We start from the raw sequence: 23,421 nt of genomic DNA on the forward strand, positions 1-23,421 counted from the left end.
GACTGAGGGCTTTTTTTCCCCTGACTGACCATATAGAACCATGAGAACATAGAAGAAGTGCACTTTTGAGAATAGCTATAGTCCTCTGTGGAGTTGTTGCCAAAATTCCTTTTTCTTCTGCCATTTTACTTCTATGGTTGTTGATTATTTGTCTGAATAAATCTGGCAGCTGTTTGCTATGTTTAATAGAGCAGAAAGGCTACTCTGAATAAAGCTATTTGAAATTTTGTTTATATGAAGTATTTGTAAATCCATGAAGGTCTCTTGGCATTTTTGTATCGTTCTTTCTGTCTTCCTGAATTCATTCTTTGATGCAGGACTTGATGCTGGCAAATTTACCATATGTTTAAAACCCTCTTCTATAGCATCTTTAGTGATAGATTTCAGCTGTTTTAGAAAACTCTTGGTAATAGAGGTCTCAATTCTAAACTTTACATGTGTATTTATTTGTTACACAGATCTTGGAACAGGTTGGAGTATTTTAAGATAATTGCTATATGGGCTTGGTAAATGAAAATCCCAAATCAATAAGAAATGAATTTCCTCAAATTTTAGCAACACAAATCTTACTAGAGTAAAATGCAGGTCAGCTTAGAAGTTAACAAATGTGTTTCCGTTCCGTGTTAACTTTGATTTTACTTCATTCTCCAAATAAATCCGATTTATACACCTTATTTTTTATTTTTCATGTTTTTCCTTATTTTGGTCAAAAGATTTTTCAAACCTTGTATCTTGAGATACTTTGTTTTATGTTTGCATTCAAAGTTAATAATAGGAAACAGTGGAGGGTGGGAATTAGGGGTGGCGGCAAATTTGTATGGGGAAAAATTAGAAGATACACATGGCTTTTAAGAATATTAGGTCTAAATTGCATGTGCAATCTAATAAGAATACTAAGGACGGAACATACAACATTATAGCAATAATGCAAGAAAACAATTCACTGTTTCCCATCTTCACTCAGTTACACTATGCTGCTTTGCATTGTGAGTCACATTTTGTGTATTTCCTTTTCCCCCATGGCATAAGCAGGAGGGGGACAGACAGGGTGCTGAATATTCATGCCTGTGAAGGTTTCCTAGTGGCAACACTAGAAAACGGAAAGCTGTATTTAACTATATACTATGCATCATATGCTGAGCCGTGCAACACTAGCTCACTTTGCCCTCAATTCTGAACTGGAGAAACTCTTTCAGGGTGATTCATTCCCTATCCATATAGTCTTGAGCAGTCGCTTAATTAATGTTGTGATTTGGTGATTTGACCATTTGGAAGCAATGGACTAATTAATTTTGTTATTTTAAATACTTGTTTCAATCTTAGGCTTCAGCATTCCATGCCATCTCTGCAGCACTTACTCAGACAAAACTCCACTTGGCTTCAGTGGGAATTCTGCATGAGTAAGAACTGTAGCACAGGGGCCTCTATCCTCACATCATCTTGCCTGACTCTCTTCCTTTTGAAATCAGTGGCAAAGGTCCAGTTGACTTGAATGGGAATAGGATTGAGCTCAGTCTTCTCTGATAGATGACAATATATCAGATGTTTTTTGCATCAGTATAATTTTTTTTCCAATTTCATTTCCTTTTATTATTCAAACAGTGTATTCTTGATTCATTGTAATACTTAATTAACCCAAATTAATTGCCTTTCTGTGCACTGACCAAAGTTTTCTTAGATTCCAATGAGTAATGCCACGTTAAAGGTGGCACATGTTTTTTATAACTGGTTATTAATTAGTATTTTACCATTAATATTTTTATTTTTAAAGTGTATACACACAGTTGTTTTAATTGGCTTCATTTTACAGTTTTTTCATAGATGAAAATGCAATTGATAATTTTGCACAATTTTTAAGTCAAGTATACCTGGCACATTTACTTTAGAAATACCAGGGATTAAAAAACACATTTACTTAATTTTATTAAGATTTATGGATCTAACTTGTGTTCCTAATAAGCAAGATACTAATTCTTTAAGTGGTCAGACATTTACTATTTTCTGGCCCTTAACTACCACAAGCAATCATATTTGATGCCCCTTAATTAGAGCACCTTTTTTTCTTTCCAGGTTCTTTTCCACCTCAGCAATCGAGACAATACATTTGCTTACCATGCTGCTCTCCTAAGTGTTCTTTTGCATGTAAATTAATCTTGATTCAGTTTACACTGTCATGCTGAGTGGTACAAATTGCCTATAACAATAAAACAGCATGAGTTAAAAATAAAGGGGGGTGGAAAGGCAGATTGAATGTGTGCCTTACTTGATAGGATGTTACTTTGCTTTATGCCAATACATTAGTCAACGATAATGAATCTTCTGTTCTGAAAAGCATGGTTTAGTTGATTTTTTTAATTTTACTTCAATGGAGCAGTACCTTGTCTTTTATAGAACAAGTTAGACAAACCATTAATGACAAGAGTGTTAAGGTTAAATATGAAGCAATGCATTCACTTCTCTGAGTGCTATCCATCTTTCCATTTACAGGAGCTTGACAAAAGTACTGGCTTTGTACAACATTTCCTTTAATTACATGCTGTGGGAAACAGGCTTTTAACATAAACATAGTTGCATTCATTTATTCAGCGTTTGCTCTTCAATAGAGCTTAATGGAGAAGGTTTAAATCATAAATGAGTACACACATCTCTCAGCAGTGTTATGTCAGTGCCTGTGCTCTGCTTAAAAGCAGTTTTAGATTGTGTATGTAGTTTTTAAAGCTTTTGCCTAATATTGAAGTTAATCTGAAACAGAATGTACTGTTTCCAAGGTTAGATAATGCTAATGCTGATTTTTTTATAGAAGGTAGATATTTATTTTTGCTTTTGTCATGAGTAAATCATGTTCTAAAATATCACCCGTATTACTTATTAATTGCTTTATTTTTTTATTCAGAATTTCAGTTTTTGTGACACACTGATTCACATTCTAATGTATGCCGATGTTGACTTTTTAAAATAAAATTTATTAAGCATCTGAATGGAATTTGCAGTATATTGTGTATATATATTTCTAAAAGGATAGGATTTTTGAGAATTTTAAATAGTTTTGGTTACTTAATTTTATTGTGCATATAAATATCTGACATTGGTTTATTTCTTTACCGCTTCTACTTGAGGTCCTACATTTCATTGTTTTTACAAACAGTTTTAGCATCTGAATATAGCATAGATCCCTGCAGGATTTTCATATAAGGACTATGTGAAGCTCTCCAGGGGATTTTTTTCTGGATTTTAATTAACATAGATGACCTACTAAATGCTGTTCTAAGCACTGGGTGATGAGATAAGAATTTTTTTTCTTACATATAGCCTTCTTGAATTACATTTCTCCTTTCATTTTTATTCCATTTTTTTCTCCTATTATAGCAGGGAGGGTTGACATTTTAGCTGTATTTTGTAGTGACATATTTTAATCAAATATAGTGTATCATTACATTCTTTAAGAGACAGATACTAGCTGAGTGAACAGTGTTTCTGAGTTTTTGATCTGATAATTTTAACTTTATCTTCATGAACTAAACTGATCTGATTGACTGACTGCAAAAGGAAAAGAAGTAAAATTCAGAGAATAATCTGCAATGAAATTACAAGGGAGTATAGTGACAGGTTTCAGAATAGCAGCCGTGTTAGTCTGTATTCACAAAAAGAAAAGGCGTACTAGTGGCACCTTAGAGACTAACCAATTTATTTGAGCATAAGCTTTTGTGAGCTACAGCTCACTTCATCGAGTTTATTTGAGCATAAGCTTTCGTGAGCTGTAGCTCACAAAAGCTTATGCTCAAATAAATTGGTTAGTCTCTAAGGTGCCACTAGTACGCCTTTTCTTTTTAAGGGAGTATAGTGGTTTTATTCTTATATGGTTGAAAAAGTTATTTAGATATGACCTATTGTTTAATATTTTTAAGACAAATTTGAACTAAAGTTTTGAAATATCTGTGTTTGCTGTGTTCTATATTAGGTACTCTTTCTGAAAAGGAGCCACTTTGGCTGCACACACATTTATTAATATCACATCATTGTTCAGTTATTACTATTTTCTTTTCAGTAAGATTAAATTATTTTAAAATCACAAGTTAATTAATTGGGCTTTTATATAAATCTACACATACTTGAATTTTTTTAAGTCAGTTTCTTGATAAATAGTTTAATTTTATATGTAATTTTCTTCTAGAAAACCCCATGAAAAATAAGGTTTATAAGTCTTTTTGCTCTTATTCAGTAACAGACCATATATCTATTTCTGTAGATTTCCTAAAGTAGTATTAAAAAAAAAAAAAAAAAACTTCTCTTAATGTTTCAGGAATGCTGACCGGAATGAATGAGACATCTGCAACAATCACTGTTGCTCCACAGAATTCCACTCGTCTTGTGTTACTTGAGAAGGTGGTAAAGGCAGCAAACTTGGGTGTTGTTCCATCTGGTCAAGATAACATACACAGGTAAGCTAAGACTGATAAATGCAGTGAAACAAAGTGATTCGGTGTCAATGTGCATAATCTTACATTTATAGATATAGATATGTGGAGTTCCACTTGAGAATCGTGAGAAAAATAAGAGTCCAAATTCAGAGTTCCAAAAGGCATTTTTTTAATATTTTCTTATAGGTAAGTATGATTGATTTTGATTTTTGAGCTTTTCCTTCCTTTTGTGTATCTAAATTTGGTAACCATAAAAGAAGACTAATGTCAAGCTACTTTCTCCGTTCAGATCTACCAATCTGCCTACATCCTGACTTACAACAGTCCTTACTTATCCAGTTCTTGGCTTCCTTTAAAAATATCTCAGTTTGGTTCAAAATGCAGCAGCCTGTTGGTGATCAGTGGTCAGGAAGATTTTATCATCCATAACCTCATCCAGAAAGACGCCTGGCCTGCATCACAGGAGAATCTAGCTATTCTCATCCTTCCTGTCTACCTAGGCACCAAAGACCTAGATTAATTAGACTACTCAAAGTAGCCATCCTTTTCTAGTCTAACCTCAAATACAGAAGGGGACACCTAGAGAAAAAGGGTAACATTTTGAAAATGCCTAAATTATTTTGGAGCCTTGCTCCCAAATGTGACTTAGGCATTTAGGAGCCTAAATCCCATTGACTTTCATTGAAATTTAGGTCACTTTTGAAAAATTTTGGTTAAAATTTTCAAAAATCATGCAATGATGTGGCAAATGCCGAAACAAGTCTAACATGTGAATACGCTTAATTTCTAGACCTCTAAACACCAAATGTTTTCTAGGAGACCTCACTGAGATGCTATTTGACATGAATATAACATTCCCAAAATGTAATGTCTGGAAGATTTCCTTATCCACGTTGACAAATATTTCCCAGTATGGCCCAAAACCACCTATCCATACTTGGCTTTTCACAAGTAATCTCCACCCCTACCCTCACAGCTAGTCAATCCCTGGAATTGATTTCTGAACTAGATGAGGATTTAGGAAATGGAAGCTATATAGCTTCCTGTTCTGAATTGAACATCTTCCACCAGGTTGAGATCTGACCCCTTCCTGTTTACATGCAAGAAAAACATTTCTGTGTATTTCAGAGAAAATCACCCACTTCTGAGAGAGCCTTTCAGAATGTTAGGAACCACTCATTGCACAGAAGACTGATAATCTTATACATTCCTTCCTTTGAATTCAGCCCATTCGTGTAACAGGATGTCTTGGAAGCACTGCAGGAACGTTGTATCATCTGCACTTCCCTGTGGCATTTGATATAGTCAGCCATGGAATGCTGTTTTACCTCAGACACAATGGGATTAGTGGGATAACATTGGATATGTCTACACTGAAGCTGGGAGCAAGCCTCAGGGCCTGGGTAGACAGTCATGCTAGCTTGCTAAAAAATAGCAGTGTGGACATTGCAACTTGGGCAGCAGCTCAGGCTTTTAAGGCTGCTCAACCCCCTGTTCTGAGCTCCAAGCCACAACATCCACCTGCTATTTTTAGCACACTAGCTCAAATAAGAAGATAAATAACTGCATTAGAGAAGAACCCTGTAGATTGCTTTGTGCAACTGAGGTCATGAGAGAACCCTCAGAAATTGGTTCTTATGCAGACTTCTCATTGCCCCGCACTTCTTCAAATGGCAATAATGTAGGTTGCTCCCCATGCTCCAGGAGAATTTCTTGGCAGTTTTATTCCATTTTTTTCATGTATTTTAAGAAACCTGGAGGATTGAAGAGAATACTAGACTTTAGGGTTCTCAACAGACCATCTATGAACAAGAAATTGCACATGGAGACATGAGCCTCAATCCTCACCAGCATTCATCCAGAGAATTTCCTCATTTGACTTTCAAGAAATGGAATTGCACTCCCCATCAGATGGAGACATTAAAGGTTCCTTGGGTTTGCTTTCATATCCTTCCACTTCCCTTACAAACCCTTGCTCATTTGGTCTTTTAACAACACAAAAGAAGTGTTCACAAAAGTGTGGTTACAGTCATTGCAGACTTTTGTGTACTTAACCAAAAAAAAGTGGGAATGACTTATACTACTTAAATCAGAAATCTATGGCCACCTTGTAATTGGCAAAGTATCATGTAATGTGGCTCAATATCATGCACGTAAAAGGCACCTGAAGTGTCAAGCAGATTGGCTCAAAAAGATGGGTCCACACAGGGAAATGGTCTTTGAACACTACACTTTCATCTGTCCCAAATACAGTAACAGCTCATCAACCTGTAGGTAGTAGCAGACACAAGAGAGAAATCTGTTGCTCAGAGATAAAAGACCACAGGGCCAGATGTGAAGAACACACTGGTCCTGATTCACTGTTCATTTGCTTTGGTTTTATGCTTGTATAATTCCACTGAGGTCAATAGAATTGTCTATTTAAACTGATATAATGGAGTGGAAAATCAAGCCATCCCAAGACTGTCTGATATCTGTATTCCTTCCCCTTCTTCTTCTTCTTCTAGTCTGAGGGCTTGGCTACACTTACATTTTATAGCGCTCTAACTTGCTGGCTCAGGGGTGTGAAAAATCACCGCCCTGAGCTCAGCAAGTCAGAGAGCTTTAAAGCACTAGTGTAAACAGGCACCGAACGCTCAGAGCTAATCCCCTTGTGGAGATGGATTACCAGGAGCACTGGGAGAGCTCTCTCTCAGCGCTCGCCTGCAACCACACTCGCACTTCAAAGCGCTGCCGCGGGAGCACTCCCACAAAAGCACTTTGAAGTTTCCAGTGTAGCCATGCCCTTAGTCCCATGTGTTTGGGGTCAGATCTTCAAGTTTGTCGTTTCCATTCTAGTCTGTCTTGAAGCAGTTCCTCAGAAACTCTGCAGCTAATCAAATCCTATTGTATGACATGCATCCATCTAATTTTGAGTCTTCCTGCCCTTCACTTACCCTCCACTTGTAAGTTAAACACCCTGTTTCCTATATATTCTTCCAGTCTTTTTTTCATATGCCCAAACCATCTAAGACTGGATTCCCTCAACTTTTCTGTAATTGATACCACCTTCATACTTCCTCTAATTCGTTTGTTCCAAATATGGTCCATCCTTGTAACTCCAAGCATGCATTTTAACATTTTCATTTCCACTGTATTCAAGATCTGCTCCTGTCTCTTCCTAAGGGTACGTCTTCACTACCCACCTGCTCGGCGAGTAGCGATCAATCTATCAGAGATCGATTTATTGTGTCTCGTCTAGACGCGATAAATCGATCCCCGAATTGACGCCTGTACTCCACCTCGGCAGGAGGAGTAAGTGGAGTCGACAGGGGAGCCGCCGCGGTCGACTTGCCGCTGTGAGGACGGCCAGGTAACTCGAACTAAGATATTTCAACTTCAGCTATTAGAATCGTGTAGCGGAAGTTGCATATCTTAGTTCAAACCCCTCCCCCCCACCCAGTGTAGCCCAGGCCTAAGTGCCCAGCATTTGGTGCCATACAAAAGTATATTACTTCTCCTCCAAGCCCTGAAACCCCTTCTGATCAAGTAGTATGTATGTTTAAAGCAAAATAGTCCAGTCTGGTATTAATTTCCTCAATCTTGTGGCCATCTGAGCTCTACTGCAAATTGATGTGGCTAGGAACTCAGTTGTGATAGAACTTCCATCTTTAGAGGATTTACTCACACAGGGCCTGATCGCTTAGTGAAATGAAAAACCTGAACCTACCAGAGTGGATGCTGAACAGAGTTAGATGAGTTGAGATAGCTATTCAGACAGCTATCACACACAGCTCTCCTTGCATCTAGCAAAGAATCCACATTCAGTGACATCAAATGATTGCATGAGGTGGTTTAGAAAGGAACAATGACTACAGTGTCATCTACGTATTTTCTGTTGTGAAATTCTTTCAGGATGACCTGACCACGGGCCAATGCTCTGAAAGGACACTTGGCAGCAATAAGGTCAGTCCTCTGATTTGAGATGGAAAAGGTCATTATCTGCTCAACCCAATGTAGGTGGATTGCCTTGTTGGAAATCATGAAACCACAAACTTTTTATTGTTCTTAATCTGTTGTTTCATGGTCTGTTACAGCTTTTGAAACAATGAGCTCAATGTCCATCTCATTTCTAACTGTTAAAGTGGTCTTTGTAATGGTCACCTCTTCTTCCCAGACAGCATCTGAACTTAGAAGCCTTATTAGTAGAGATTTGTTACCTCATATTCCATTACAACACTATGGCCCTAAGGACACTAGTCAACTGTGCAGCCAAACAAGTCTTCAACAGGAATCGCAATATCCTCCTCCCAGCATTTTGCCCAGATCCAAAACACACAAATGCCACTATTGCATACTTACCTTTCTTATAACTTTAACATCTGTAGTGATAGCTGAGAGTCCTGAAGCTTAATCTTAAAAAGAAAAAACAGTATAGGAAGTCAAATTCTGTTCCTGAATTTTCACCCAAATCAAAGAAGGAGGACCCTGACTATGATGTCATCTCTACCTACATCAAAAATATATTGGGGACACATGTAATTAAGCAGGATTAGGAGCATATTATAGCAGATGAGTATTGAAGTCCTATGTATTGGCTGAAGAAAGTGGAAGAATAGAAATCTGGTCCAATATACACATTTTCATAAAATACTAAAAAATGGAACCCTACAGTATCCGCATTGATTCTTCAGTAGCCTTCTTTTGTCCTCCTGTACTTCAGTCTAATATGCTGATTGTGCTCATCCCTCCTTATTGTTTCACTGCCTGTCATGTGCCAGATGTGGTGAATGAGCAGACTGTCTCTCAGAGGAAAGTGAGTTTTGGGTTACTATACAATTTCTGTTTTCAGAGAAGGATAATGTCTGCTGATCAATAATCTTCCCACCCCTTTAGTATGGGGACAGTTGAATTAGGGTGTATTTTTTGTGTATGTGTATTTGTGGATGTATTCAAGATCAATCTCAAGGATCCAGCTGGGAAATTGCTTCTCTGTGTGAATAGCACTTTCCAGTTTTTAGTAACTTTGGAAAAAAACTCTGGCCTAAAGTTGGTATGCAAGTCCCATCAGCTCAAGGCTCAATATATATAACTGCTCCAGCCCCTTCCAAACAATCAGTAAGAGGGGACGTGACCCACATACTGAGGATAAGCAGAGAAGAGAAATTGATGGGCATATTTGTAACTATTCCATGTTAACTCATTGGAACCCAAATCTGTGTTCCTGCTGGTTAACCAATGAGGTCTTCCTTATAAATCGAAGAATACTGAGGCAGAGCAGTAGAAGACTTTCTGAAGACCCACTGTGCCCTGCTTCAGTCCAGCAGCCTCTTCTGAATCTTTGGCCTCCAGATGGTCCTGGCATGGGAGCTCAAGGGAAGTGAAATCTTCCTCTTGCAATGGCTCCTATGAAGCAGTTGCTAGAATTGTTCTGCTTCCATGGCTTCTTAATTGTGGGATACAGACACCTCCTTCTACTCTTCTCAGAAGCTGCACTGAGTAACCAGGTAAGTATATTTATAATAGACATAGGATGTACATTTTGCTTCCTAATTTCTCTAGTAAAGTCTAGATAAAGGATTAAGTGCCCTAGGCTAAACACTTAACTATTCCAACTGGTTCTTACTGGATTGATGAAGGACTGATACATCAGACTTTATTCTTCAGTTATAAACCTAGTGGAACATTGAAAATGAAGTCCTACTTTCCCTATAAATTTCTGCTCTGGCCTTTTAATGGTAGGAGACCAGAGTTGTAAATAGAACATTACATCAATCCCAATGTGCATTTCAGCTTTAAAACTTTTGGAAACCTGAAAGAGTAGGGTTTTTTATACTTTTGTAATACTTGATTTATGATAGTAATAGTGACTTTCAGAAAAAGATTTTTCCAGGTTGTTAATAAACGACTAGGTTAAACCTCAGGCCTTCTGCACCTCCAGCTAGTAATAAAATGCCAGAAAATGTCCTCCCTGTTGGTCAGTATTTCTTAAGTAAATATTTCTTTCCCTAACTCAAGAGAGAAGTAGAATGTTTTAGTAGAAATGTATGCTTTTTAGAAATATTCAGAGGCTATAGCTGGAAGGTGTTGCCAAGTTACCTATCCAAGTGTTTATCATTCCAGTAAATTAGACTTTCTCATTGGTAATAAAAGGTCTATATATTGAAAAGTGCTGAGTGCTGATACAGTTTTCAGGTATCATCAGCATTCAAAGATTTTGATTAATAGGTATGAAATACTTTGAGTAAACATCTTTGTATAACATCAGTCCTTGAGAATCTTTTAATTCCTTAGATATGTTGTTGAATACAAGGAGCTAGAGTTTTTGTTATAGGGTTAGTTTTTTTTAATTAACTTTGCGGAAATCTGCATTTTCTTAATCTTAAAAGTGTATGTGAAAGCTATTTAGATCTTAAGTTAATCAAGATAGATTGTTCTATCCTAGCTTATTTGCTGTCCACTAGAGGACAGCACTGCTTTTGTATCTGAATGCATTAAAGTGCAGAATATGTGCAGCATTTTCTTTGAAAAAACAAACAGCGACCTCTGAGTCAATTGTTTAAACAAAAAGCATTTAACATTTGCAAAGCTAACCAAACGAGAGCTTTTTTTATCTAAAAGATTTGATCATTTTATTTGTTTACTTTGTGTAAGACAAACCGTTTTCTGTGATTAAATACCCTTTTGCAAAAGGAAATTTATAGCCTGTTTTCAAAAATGGAAAGTACATAATTCTCAAACACTTACCATGTTAAATGCCTGATTCCCTAAGAACAGAAGAATACAGAGAACAGAACAGATGCGAGAACAAAACAGGTTAACTATTGTATGTTAGTGGTGAGATGGTGGTGTATTGATCAACTTCTTAACCAATCCAAGTTTTGCAAAGCAGACTTGGGTTCTCAGGCCTTAGATGCTGAGTAGGTTACTGAGCTGATGATAGATATTTGATGGAGGAGTTTGAAAGTGGATGTAGCACCCTCACTGACCATTACATGGAGCAGTCGTAGTAATTAGGAGATAAGTCTTACGGGCTCATTTGCACATTTGACTTTCACAGGGATACAGTGAGATTGCTGAGTAGCAGCTGAGGCCAGGCTATTGGAATCTATTTTTGACAGAAAACATTAGCATGCTAAAAATGCTACAGTACATAGCTGGTCATAGTTTATCCATAAAATAAAATGTTTTTCATTAAACCCCTAAATGTTTAATATGTTCAAATCAAATTATATTGTGATGATAGAAATAAGAATGTTGAAAATTTTAAGGAAACTTTTTAGTTCAATAAAGTTGTTTTTCAAGATAGTGTCATGCTATCTGAACAGTGAAGAAGAGATATATCAACGTTATTATACAACTATTTCTATGGTGTAAATGCTCTTTAATCTACTTTTCTCTGCTTTTAATAATTTAATTGATGTCAGGGAAGTATTTTCTGAGATTTAAATCATTAGTTTTAAAAATAAAAAAATGATTTTCCACTCTTTTCTTGTGAATGTGTTACTATTTTCTATTTTCAATACGTTTGAGGTTACAAGCTTTGGTCACCCCCGTATCAGAACCATATAGGCATATACTGTTAAATCTGTCCCCAGTATATCTTTATTCAAGTTCTAAAGTTTCTATGACAGCTAAACAGTATAAATATCCAGTATTTTACTATTTTTGAGATCCTTAGGTAATTACAAAGTCAAACTTGTATACAAATACAGTATTAACCAAAGTAAATCAAAACTTCAGAGTACTGATATTACAAAATTGTATAATTATTTATTCTTGATAACACATAGGAAAATAGTGCTTCATAGCTGTTAACTCTGGTATTTGGAAGTAGAAGACTAATTTATACCAGTATTTCTTACATACATTCATTGTGCAACTTCATTACACATTTGTCAACTTTGGACTAATTATTTTTGTACAGCTAGGGCAGGGCATTGCATCTTGTGATCGTCTTTCTTACTAATAGGATTCTGTCTGCTTCAGCAGGCAGTAATTGAAGGCTTCATGTACAGGATAGAAAAAAAAAAGTTTTAGCCTGAGTGGGCCATTGTGACTGTTTCCGATAACCAGCAGAACAGAAAGCAGGAGAAAACTGAACTTAGAATAGAACGATCAGAGACCAGGAAGACTGTCCCTGAGAAGAGAAAGTATGTCTTAGTACTGTTGAATTAACTATAGCAAATCCTTGTTTTGTTGTAAACAAACGTTGTTTGTTAATGTTCTGCTAGAAATTAACTAATTGTTTTGCATAAATATTGATTATTTAAGAGCAGGTATTGAGAGTAAATTACCGTTTTTTTGCAATGTATCTGGTAACTAAGAATTTCTGTAATTTTTTTAAGTACTTGGACCATGAATTTTAGTCATTTTTTGTTTATAGAAACAGAAAATACTTCAGTTTTTATGTACAGTGGTTACCATTAAAAAGTCAGCATTTGGCAAATGCTATCGCACTGTAATATCTAAGATACTCAGTTTTCCCTTATATTTGAAATAGTAAAGAACTATATTTCATACGTCACTGTTGACAAATGTTGATTTCAATTAAAAAATGGTGATCAAATGCTTTTTTTTTTCTCCCCCAAAAATTGCACACACAAAATAAACTTTTTGAAAGATGCAATAAGTTTAAACTGACACTCTCAAGATTAATGGACGGGCTTATTTGCCTTACCTTTTCTTTTTCTTTTTGTTTAACCTGCTGAGAAAGATTTGTGTTTTGCACATGCATAACATCCTCCTCTGCCTTCCAAAGTGCTTTTTCTAAATGGGAAAAAAAAAAATACCCATAGCCCAGTATATGTGACTAATGCTAAAACTGACACACCACCATTATGCGTATGCCATAGGGAGAAATATTCGGACAGGAAAACTTTCATTTTCAAGTTTCCAATCTGGTTGATACAGACAGTGGGGTGAACGATAAATTAAAAAAGAAAAATAACTAGATGATGTGGAAATCATCTTAAACATACTGTTTAACTATATAAAACAATTCAATTATCACAGATATCGTGGTTTTGTAACTACTGGTAAAAGTTTTTTTTTTTCTTTTTTAATGGCAAACATGGTACTTGTACTCATTTACTCTTCATATTTTTCCAGGTCTATTGGTGTGCTACCCTCTATCACAGCAGGCCCATTCTAATAACTGTTAACGTTCCACACCTCGTGATGTCCCACTGAAGGTCTTTTCTGCCTCTACAAACGACTACCATTTTCAATTTAAACTTTATAGATACAACAGTGTAGTTTTCCAAGGATTATTTTGAAGCCACACTGAGGTCTCATGTCATAATAAATGGAATAGCTTCCTGCATTTATGTTAGTGTACTCTGGTAGAAAAAATAGGGATAAAAACTGACATTGTGAGACGAAAAAATGATCCATAACTTCATATAAAGAGTAAACATACTGTACATAAGAAATTTATTTTCATTACTGAACGATATTGAATGGTTTTCTCATATCTAAAAATCCAGTTGATCAGATCACAATTTTGTTAAAATCCTAGTGGATTGACTATCTTAAGTGTAAAACATCTGATAAGACTTCTTCTCTTTATCCTAATAATCAGATGGTCCTCAAATAATCCTACTGTAACAACCACTACTTTAAAATATCTGAATAATTGACACAAGTGGTCATACTGATGATCTTGTATCTAAACATCAGCTACCTTATCATTTCAGAACTGAGTTTAACTTTAGAAAGGGACATACCTTTTGAATATGTTTTTACTGTAGCTAATTTTTGCAATGTAATGATCTTGTGGATTTTAGGGAACAGACTTTGCTTTCCGCAGCCCCAAACAGTTTTACAGTTTAACTAGCTCTTTCTTTAACAGTGAAATAAGTCAAATGATTTTCCATTAGATGTCTGCTTTCAATAAGTGTTTCCAAATCAGCGTCCAATAGAACAGACATTTAGTAAATATTGTAATTGCATACACACTAATAGTTTAATAGTGAAATAGCACATATTTAGTTTCTGCAACAAATACACAGACTCACGATTTCATTAGAGAATTTTTATTCATAATGTTTATCCCCTACCTAGTGTTTTAAATGGCACGTATAAAACTGTCTGAACAAGACTGACCTCTGTTGAGGCTTTGGGCTCCATTTGCTTTATCATAACATTGACTTTATATCACTTTCAGTTTTTAATTGAAAAGGGGTAAAAAGAGCCTTGGGGCTATGAAACACTGCAGGAACTCCAGCTACAGAGCTTTTTATGTGTACATTCAGACATAATCTGCTTCTGTGTAGTCCCAAGACACAAGTGTTAAGTAAATAAAGAGACTAATAAGACTATTGTTTACTTAATTATCACCCTGTCAAAATCAACATGAGAAATACCGAAATTTACATTGTGAAGCAAATAGCCAAGATGACAGACAAAACTAACTAAGTAGTTAATTTTTAAGGTGGTAGTTTTGTAGTTAGGAAAAAGCAAGCTTTTCCTATTGGAGGAAGACCGGGTTAGAATGCATCTATAACCTGGACAAAAGAACTATACTGACCTGTGATAGGAAACTTTTGAGAAATGACTTGTGTCCTAAAGTAGAAAATGTGTTATGAGATTTTGAGGTGCTTAAACATAATTTTTTAAAAAATTACATCTCATTTAAAGAGAATCTGCTTCCTTCTTAAGTAGCTAATATTTTAATTAAGTCTGGAGTGAAGTTTTTTGAGTATCTCCTGATAAACTCCCTCTTTTATGTTGATGCTAATTAAAGAGCTCCCTAAGGACTTCAGTAGGCGCTTTGCGAGGCCTACGCTAATTGTCAGACATGAGACACTCACCAGTTGGTTTGCTCTTGAATAGCTGACAGCGTGCTGTCAGCACAGCAGTTTTATTTTTATGTATTGTGAGCTGTTGTCAGGGCTAACTGGGTCCTATTGTGGCTGAAGTTGTTGCGCAAATTGAGGCAGATGGCTCTGATTCAGACACGTGTCATTCAGAAAGGGGAGAGGGGACTGGCCCTGCAAAGTGGGGTCACAGTAGGTCATAGACCTGCTCTACACTTGTTAGTGTTTTCAAAAGCCCATGTGCAGCAACTTTGTTGTTCTCAAATAACACACACACACACACACACACACACACACACACAAGTGTGGTGCACTCCTTGTGGAAAATGGAAGACTCGGCTGTTGCCATCCTTTTCCTTCCTGTCTCTGGGGCCTGGCTGTGCATGCAGAATGAATTAACAGGATTGACAGAAGTTCATTGTGTCTAAAATGGCTTTTCACTCAATTGCAGTGCTTAAAAGGCTAGTTTTGCTTTTAATTCCATGTAATTAGTGGGTTCTTTATGTCTTGGAATTTAATAATGGAGCATTAGATCTCACCCTTCTTTTTTTTTTAAACAGTATTTAGTCAATAGAAAAGTGTGTCAAATGTTCTGGAGATAAAATAAATTAAGGGGAGATGATCTGGTGTTTCAGAAAGATTTGTTTGTTACATAACATCATTTCATATCATATTGGGTATTACGTTTGAGTAATTTAAGTTGCATTAATTCATCACTTGGCATGCAGAGAAAACATTTTCAAAAGGCTACATTTTAACAATTTAGAAAATGCATAACATAATCAGCATCGTTTTAGTATTGGATTTAGTTATTTTGGTATAAAATACTGAAGATTATCCTTTAACTATGAATACAGTTGGTATTAAGTTACTTGTGCACAATGGAATACTTTCTTTCAATTGAAGTACTGTGTGTTAATACACAAAACTAGAATCTAAACAATAATTTTCCTTTAAAGGGACTTCCTTATCCATAATACAAAACAAAAAATCATGCACTAAATCTTTGTGTCCATATTAGATAATAAAATCTAAATAAAGCTATTTGTGCAGCACTGCACAAATCCTTTTTCTCAGGAATTTGTAGGAGGATTTAGGGGTTGTCCCCTGTCCTGAATTAAATTGAAAAAGTTTTGAAATTTAAACTAATTTAACTTTAGAAAGAATATATGACCAACTTTTGGCTTTATATGAACGCCTTCATGGTGTGTTTGTTTTTTCCTTCAGGTTTGCAGCTAAAACTGTGCACAGTGGGTCACTGATGCTAGTCACAGTGGAGCTGAAGGAAGGCTCTACAGCACAGCTCATCATAAACACTGAGAAACCGGTGATTGGTTCTGTTCTACTGCGGGAGCTGAAGCCTGTCCTGTCCCAGGGGTAACCTGCTTACATCTGGACTTCAGAATCTGGCACACAACAAAAGTGCCTGGCATCCACTACTGCTGCCTTTCATTTATAATAATAGCCCTTCCATCTGGCAGTGGGAGAAGAATACACTCTTGACATTCTTGTCTCCTGCTTTAGAATGCTAGTGTGTATCTATCATGTATGCAAGGTTTTTTTTCCGGCTTGCTAACTAAAGAACATATATTTTACTGTCATTTAGCTACACTCTTAAAAGTATTTCCCAGTTGTTCTACCCTGGTACTTCCCCTCTCTTTCCTCCCACTCCCCCCTCCACTTTTTCCTGCTATAAAAGATAACTATTTGATAATAAAGTTTGGGGGAAATCAGCTTGCCTGAGAAGTGAACTAAAATGGAAAAGAGAGACTCCAGCAGAATCTACAAGGTACACAGTATAGGATGGATTTATTGTATGAGACGTGTAAAAGGACAATAGACTTACTGGTGAATGTCACTGTCCAATGAAGCTGCTTGTAAGCTTGAACTCATACATGTTGTTATAAACAGTCGTTTCCAGCTACTGCCATATTGTCAAATATTTCTAAATGTTAAGACTCCAGTAAAGTACTGTTATGAATGGACTCTTTTCTCTTTTGTTTTATAGGGAACTGACTCTTTATCACTAGGGATACATAAATCTTACCCATTTGAAGTAAATATCATGTGAGGGTTGCATAAAGCCTGAATTTTTTGGCAGAGGAGTCTACAGGGGATTGGGCAGGGAGAAATTCATCCCCCTCATCTGCTGTCAGCAAGGAGGACTGCTGTGCAGCCCTCACCCCACTGTACCCACCAGTCTGCTGCCTATGGGCTGGAATATAGTGTTTTAGCACCTTCATGTTCTTGTTACTTGAGACACTAGGTCACTATAATTGTGGACCAATTATCCAGCTTATCCCTAAAATGGCTTTCAACCGCAGTTTATATGGGTCCACTGCAAAGAAGATTTCCAGGATACACAGAGGGTCTGCAGGCAATTCTGCACAGTAGCACTTAAGCAGGACTTAATTTGTAATGTGGGCCTTGTGCTAGCTTTCTACAGAGGTGAATTTCATTCACAGAGACTGCTTTGCTTTGCTATGTACTGTAAATTATTTTAAAATTACAAATGGACACCTCACCTAAACGGGACCAAAATGTAGCTCCAAAAACATGCAAATTTTATTAGCAGTTTTCAGAAGTATTATATTAGCCTCTTTCACAATATTAGACTTGATAAATGCATTATTTAGTTTGCAGTAGCTCCCAAAATGCACACAGTGCTTTTCAAATAAGGGACCAACAGTCTATGCTATTACCCAACTTTTTTTTAATCTAGGTTTATATTATGTTCTTTGAGTGATTGCACAATATCCATTCCACTTCAGGTGTGTGCCCAGTGCACTGCTGTCGGAGATTTTTCCCTCAGTGGTACCCATCGGGGCAGTGCATGCGCTGTCTGCTGCCTTGCACTGCTGTGCAGTAGTATAAAGGGCAGAGCTACCCCCAACGCCCGCCCCCAGTTCTTTCTTACCGCCCATGACAGTTGTTGGAGCCTGTTGTCTTGCCTTCGCATGTTTTTCTCCCCTTTATCTATTTTTTGTACATCGTTGGTGTCCATTTAACCTTAATTTTAGTGTTAGATAGTTTTTAGTATTAAGTTCCCTTTTAGTGTGCTTATGCACTTCAGTTTTCTTTGTGGGGTTTCATTACTGGTATTGGGGCTGTGACGCTGTCTGGAGTGACTCACAACCATACCTCAGGGAAGACTGTCAAAAACAGGACAGACAACCCAAACTGGTGGTGAGTTCTATAATTAGATTTCACCAAGCCACTGACAAATCTGATCTTCTGGATCACTGTAACAGTCTTAACAAGGAGTCACAGACAGATCCCTTAGATTCTCCAGTCTATCTTGCCACCCAGACAAACAGGACTTAGTGATAAGTGGTCACCTACACCAAAAATCACACCACATTCAGGTTGCTTCCAGTTCCAAGAGACCAGTCATTTACTTCAGATCAATTGGATACCCTAGATCCTATACCACATGCAACACCTGTAGCCAATTCTGTAATAAACTATCTAAAGGCTTATTAACGAGAAAAAGAGTTATTTAGAGGTTAAAGCAAAGAAACATATACACACCAATGAGTTACTGTCTAAATCTTAAGAGTGACAGAATTGTAGTGATCTGTCTACTCAAAGTGTCTTTCAGGGCAGATACAGGAGGGATCTCTGGCTTTAGTTTAGAGTGTCTGGCCCTTCAAAGTTCAAACAGCCACAGAGATGCAGTGTCTTCTTGTCAGGGATTTTTATTCCCTTCTCCCAGAGTTCAAGATGATGGGATGAGTTCACATGCACATCTCTTCTTCACAGGTGGGGGTGGGTGGGAAGCAATCAACCGTCTTTTGTCCTCTGATGTTCCACAATGGTTTGTCTGTTGTCTGTGGGACTTTTTTTTGTTGTTGTTGTTGGGCGGGAGATAACACCTCCTGTGGCAAACTAGTATTTCATACTTGGTAATATTTCTCTCCTAACTGGTGGGGGGTTGTTTACAGATTATTCAGAGCAAACACTTAAAATATTGCCTTATAAATGGGATATAGATATTATAAGGAGATTAATACATGCAGCAACATACAAGCATTTCATAGAGTGTAAATACATTCTTATAAGACTAATGCCTATATTGAGCAAAACTAACGTACAGGTGATGTGGGCTGGTCTCCAGCTACGAGTTGTCAGTTCTTAGGTAATGCCTGCAGCCTGGGCAAGAGCTGGCATCTGGCCTGCCAGTATCATCGCCATGCCTTGGTCACCGGACTCTGAGCCCTGTCTTTGCTGTAAAAAGCCAGTGCCAGTGATCCATGCTCCAGTTGCCTGAAGTGTCTCAGGGAATCACGTTAGGGATCACTTTCAGATTTGTTGAGACTTTAAACCAAGGACCAAGAAAGACAGGAAGGCCAGACTGAAGTTTCTACTGATGAAGGCCACTCTGCAGCCATTCTTAGAGCCTTTCCACTATGAATGGGTACCAAGCACTTCGACTTCAGTGAGGAGTGCTCCCGCTATGTTGGCTGAGTACCAGCTCTGGTTGCCCTCCACGGTACCAAGAAAGACATGTCAGACCTCCAAGGAAACATCCAGGAGAGATTTCAGAGGAGCAGCCGTGTTAGTCTGTATTCGCAAAAAGAAAAGGAGTACTTGTGGCACCTTAGAGACTAACCAATTTATTTGAGCGTAAGCTTTGGTGAGCTACAGCTCACTTCATCGGATGCATTCAGTGGAAAATTCAGTGAGGAGATTTATATACATAGAGAACACGAAACACCAGGTGAATCTTCAGAAAGTGGGGTAGCTGGAGTTGAAAAGTGACTGGATTGCCTTATGTAATGGCAAGAAACTTATTATGCATCTTGGCACCAGTATCAGTACTGTCAGCACCTTCAGTCATCTGAGTGTCTGAACATACAGTGCTGTCTAGGGGGAAACAGGCAATGATTTCTCTAGTGCCATCATCTCTGTGGGGGAAAGGGTTTTCTGTGTAGGGTTTCAATAGTGATACACGAAACACCAGGTGAATCTTCAGAAAGTGGGGTAGCTGGAGTTGAAAAGTGACTGGATTAACCTGTCACAGGATTTTAAAAGGGCTAAGGAACTGAAAGTTCAGCTTGTGACCAAGTCTGTCTGTGTGGAGAAGCTCTGTGGAGAGCCATACCTCCTGGCCTACTGTGCAGGTGGGGTCTTACTGTCAATGCTGGTCTGAATACTGCTTATAATCTGCTCTTGCCTTTTCCATATACTTCTTCCTGGGCCCAACAAATCTGCTGCACCAGATCTGAGGTGGCTGGGTTGGAAGAGGACACAGGTAATTGTGGGTGGAATTTGGGGTGGTACCCATAATTGGGGGGTGGGAAAGGGGCTTTGACCCCTAGAGGCATGGTCTGTATTGTTGTAGGCAAAGCCCACGTAAGGGAGAAGTGAGGACCAATCTTCCTGGTGATGATTAATGTAGCATTATAGACATTGCTGGAGAATCTGGTTGGTTCTTTCAGCCTGGCCGTTGGTCTGGGGGTGGTAAGCAGAGGAAAGATGTGTGGACTCCCAGCAGGCACAGGATCTTGCACCAGAACCAGGCCATGAACTGAGACCCCTAATTGGAGGTGATGTACTCTGGAAGGCTGTGGAGGTGGACTACTTGGCTATTCCGTAGCTGGGCTGTCTCTTCTGCAGAGGGGGGGAGGCCTGTGCAAGGGATGAAGTGAACCAGTTTGGTAAAGTGGTCCACTACCACCAAAATTGTCATAAATTTGTTGGACTCCCATAATTCTACAATAAAATCTATGGCAATGGCGGCCCCTGGTCAAGATGGAGGAGACCACAGGATGTTGGTAAGGGCACAAACATGCAGGAGACGATGAACAATTGTATGGTTGGGGATATCCGGGGGCCACCAAAAGGAGTGGGATATTAGTCTTTGGGTCTTGATGCACCCCAAGAGCCCTGCTAGGGGGAAATTGTGGCATAGTTGCAGAACTGCCACCATTCCACACAGATGCGGTCCCTTACATGGATGATCCCTTCCTGGAAGTCATGTGGTTGCCTGTTAATAGCTTGTTCATTAGGCAGTATTTCTGAGCCAGAGGTGGAGCGTATAAATCTGAGTATATCCTGGTGACAAGCTGCACTGAGAAAGTCGCAGGATTGAGAATGAGGATTGGTTCCTGGCTGGGGCCTCATGGATTGGTACTGTATCTTTGGGACAGGGCATCCACCTTGCCAGTTTTAGATCTGGGGTGGTATGTGATAATGAAATTGAATCATGAGAAGAATAGCGCTCACTGAAGATGCATACTGTTGGTTTAAGGCTTTCACCATATAGAGATATTCCAGGTTTTTATGGTCAGTGAATACTTGGACCATGTGATGAGCTCCTTTCAGGTGGTGATGCCATTCTGCAAAGGCAATTTTTATCGCCAGGAATTCCTTGTTAAGTATTTCATAGTTCAGCTCTGTGGGGTGAGCTTCCTTGTGCAATAAGCACATGAGTGTAACACTTGTTTGAGACCAAGTTGCAGAGAAAGGACAGTCCTGGTCGCTGCACTGGAAGCCTCAGCTTCTACAGTGAAGGCTTATGTGACATTGGGCTGAGCCAATATGGGTGCCATAGTACAGATGAATTTCAGCTGACTGAATGCATGCTGGGCCTCAGGAGACCAATGGAATTGGGCATTTTTCCAGAGGAGAGTGGTGGGAGTCTCAAGTTGTTTTGAAAAATTCAGACTAAATCATCAATAGAAATTGGCAAATCCCAGGAAGCATTGCAGGTGACATACAGTGTGTGGAGGCAGCCAATCTTGGATGGCTTGAACCTTGCATGGGTCCATCTTGATCCCTTCTGGGGATAAAGTGAAGCCCAAGAACTCTGTGGAGACCTGATTGAAGGCACAATTCTCGAGCTTAGTTTAAAGGCCTTGCTGCCACAGTTTTCCAGGAGTGTTCAGACATGAGCAGTATGCTGTTCATGGTAGTTGAAAATCAATATGTCGCCTAGGTAGACTACTACAGACTGGTCCAACTTGGTGAGTATATGGGCAGCCCCCAAGCAGTCCAGCAACTCGGGAATCAGGGGTAGCTGATTCCTGATAGTTATCTGATTTAATGAGCCGTAGTCCATATGGTGCTGGAGACGGCCATCTTTCTTATTGACAAACAGGACAAGTGTGCCAGCTGGCGAAGTCGATTGCAAGTAAACCCATGGGCTAGATTCTCCTGGAGGTATTCTTGGAGCATTATCAGCACAGGTTCTGACATGGCATAAATTTGTCCAAAGGGTATTTTGTCTCCTGGCTGCAACTCTATTGGGCAGTCCTAGTCCCAATGTGAAGGTAGGGTTTCTGCATTCTTCTTTTCAAAAAATATCTGCATAGTCTTGGTATTTTGAGGGAAGTTTAGCTGTAACTTCAGTGGAAGGTCCTGCCTGGATAGCCACCCCCACCTAGGTCTCACGAGAATGCTGGAACAGGATCTACTGATTTCCCACAGTGCTGCTGACAACACTCTGATCGGAAACAGATTTCCTGTGCTTGCCACCAAATGAGCAGGTTGTGGAGGGCCAGCCAGGAGGTACCAAGGATCAGGGGAAAGTGTGGAGAATGGATCGTGCCAAATTATAACATTTCTATGTGCCCCTGAATCTCAGCCTCCAGGGTAGTTGTTTTCTCTGTTACGTGTACCAGAAGACAAGGGGGAACCATCAATAGTCTCTAAAAGGTCAGGAGTGGACTTGTGTTGCAGGGAAATCTGCAAGATCTGGGCTGTTGCTGCGTCTATGAAGCAATCGGCTGCACCCAAGTTAGTGAGGGCTGGTAGGATGGGATTTTGCCAGGGGTGCCCCAGGTATGTGCAACTGGACTGACACCTGCAACTGGGGAGCCTTCCAGGTGTGTTCCAGTCAGTACCGAAGTGTGGGGGAGCGCTTCTCCTTGATTCCTTTGAGTTTATAGGGTAGGCTGAGATGGTGTGACTTGATTCACTACTGGGGAAGCAAAAATGGTGTGGGTGTCATCATTCCTTCTCTGTGGGGGTGAGCCGTCGACAGCCCACATACACCTGCACTGGCTCGGTTGGAGGCAGGGCGAAAAAGTCACAGTACCTGGGTTGGGGCATTGCCAATCCCCTCTTTTTCCTCCCTTCATTTCTGTAACCAGTTGTCTATATGGATGGTGAGATCCACAAGAGCATCCAGATTTGCAGGTGTCTAACCAGGCAAGTTCATCTTTAATTTCTTTTTGCAGGCACCACCGGAACTAGTACGT

The 23,421-nt window shown here is 38.7% G+C and overlaps 1 protein-coding gene across 2 annotated transcripts in view; it reads left to right on the forward strand.

Moving 5' to 3' along the window:
• AP3B1 (adaptor related protein complex 3 subunit beta 1) overlaps positions 1 to 17,196 on the forward strand; it is a 328,644-nt gene extending 311,448 nt beyond the window's left edge. Inside the window, exons 27-28 of one of the 2 annotated variants that reach the window (XR_012639514.1) lie at positions 4,301 to 4,439; positions 16,445 to 16,580. Coding sequence is in view for 1 of the 2 variants with exons in the window: in XM_074952685.1 (XP_074808786.1) it covers positions 4,301 to 4,439; positions 16,445 to 16,598 (293 nt within the window). In the remaining variant the exon portion in view is untranslated. Of the gene's footprint in view, positions 1 to 4,300; positions 4,440 to 16,444 lie in introns of both variants that reach the window. The other variant, XM_074952685.1, reaches the window with a different exon arrangement.
• The last annotated feature ends 6,225 nt before the right edge of the window (positions 17,197 to 23,421 follow it).

This window comes from Natator depressus, chromosome 5 (genome assembly GCF_965152275.1).
Source record: "Natator depressus isolate rNatDep1 chromosome 5, rNatDep2.hap1, whole genome shotgun sequence".
NCBI classification, from domain to species: domain Eukaryota; kingdom Metazoa; phylum Chordata; order Testudines; family Cheloniidae; genus Natator; species Natator depressus.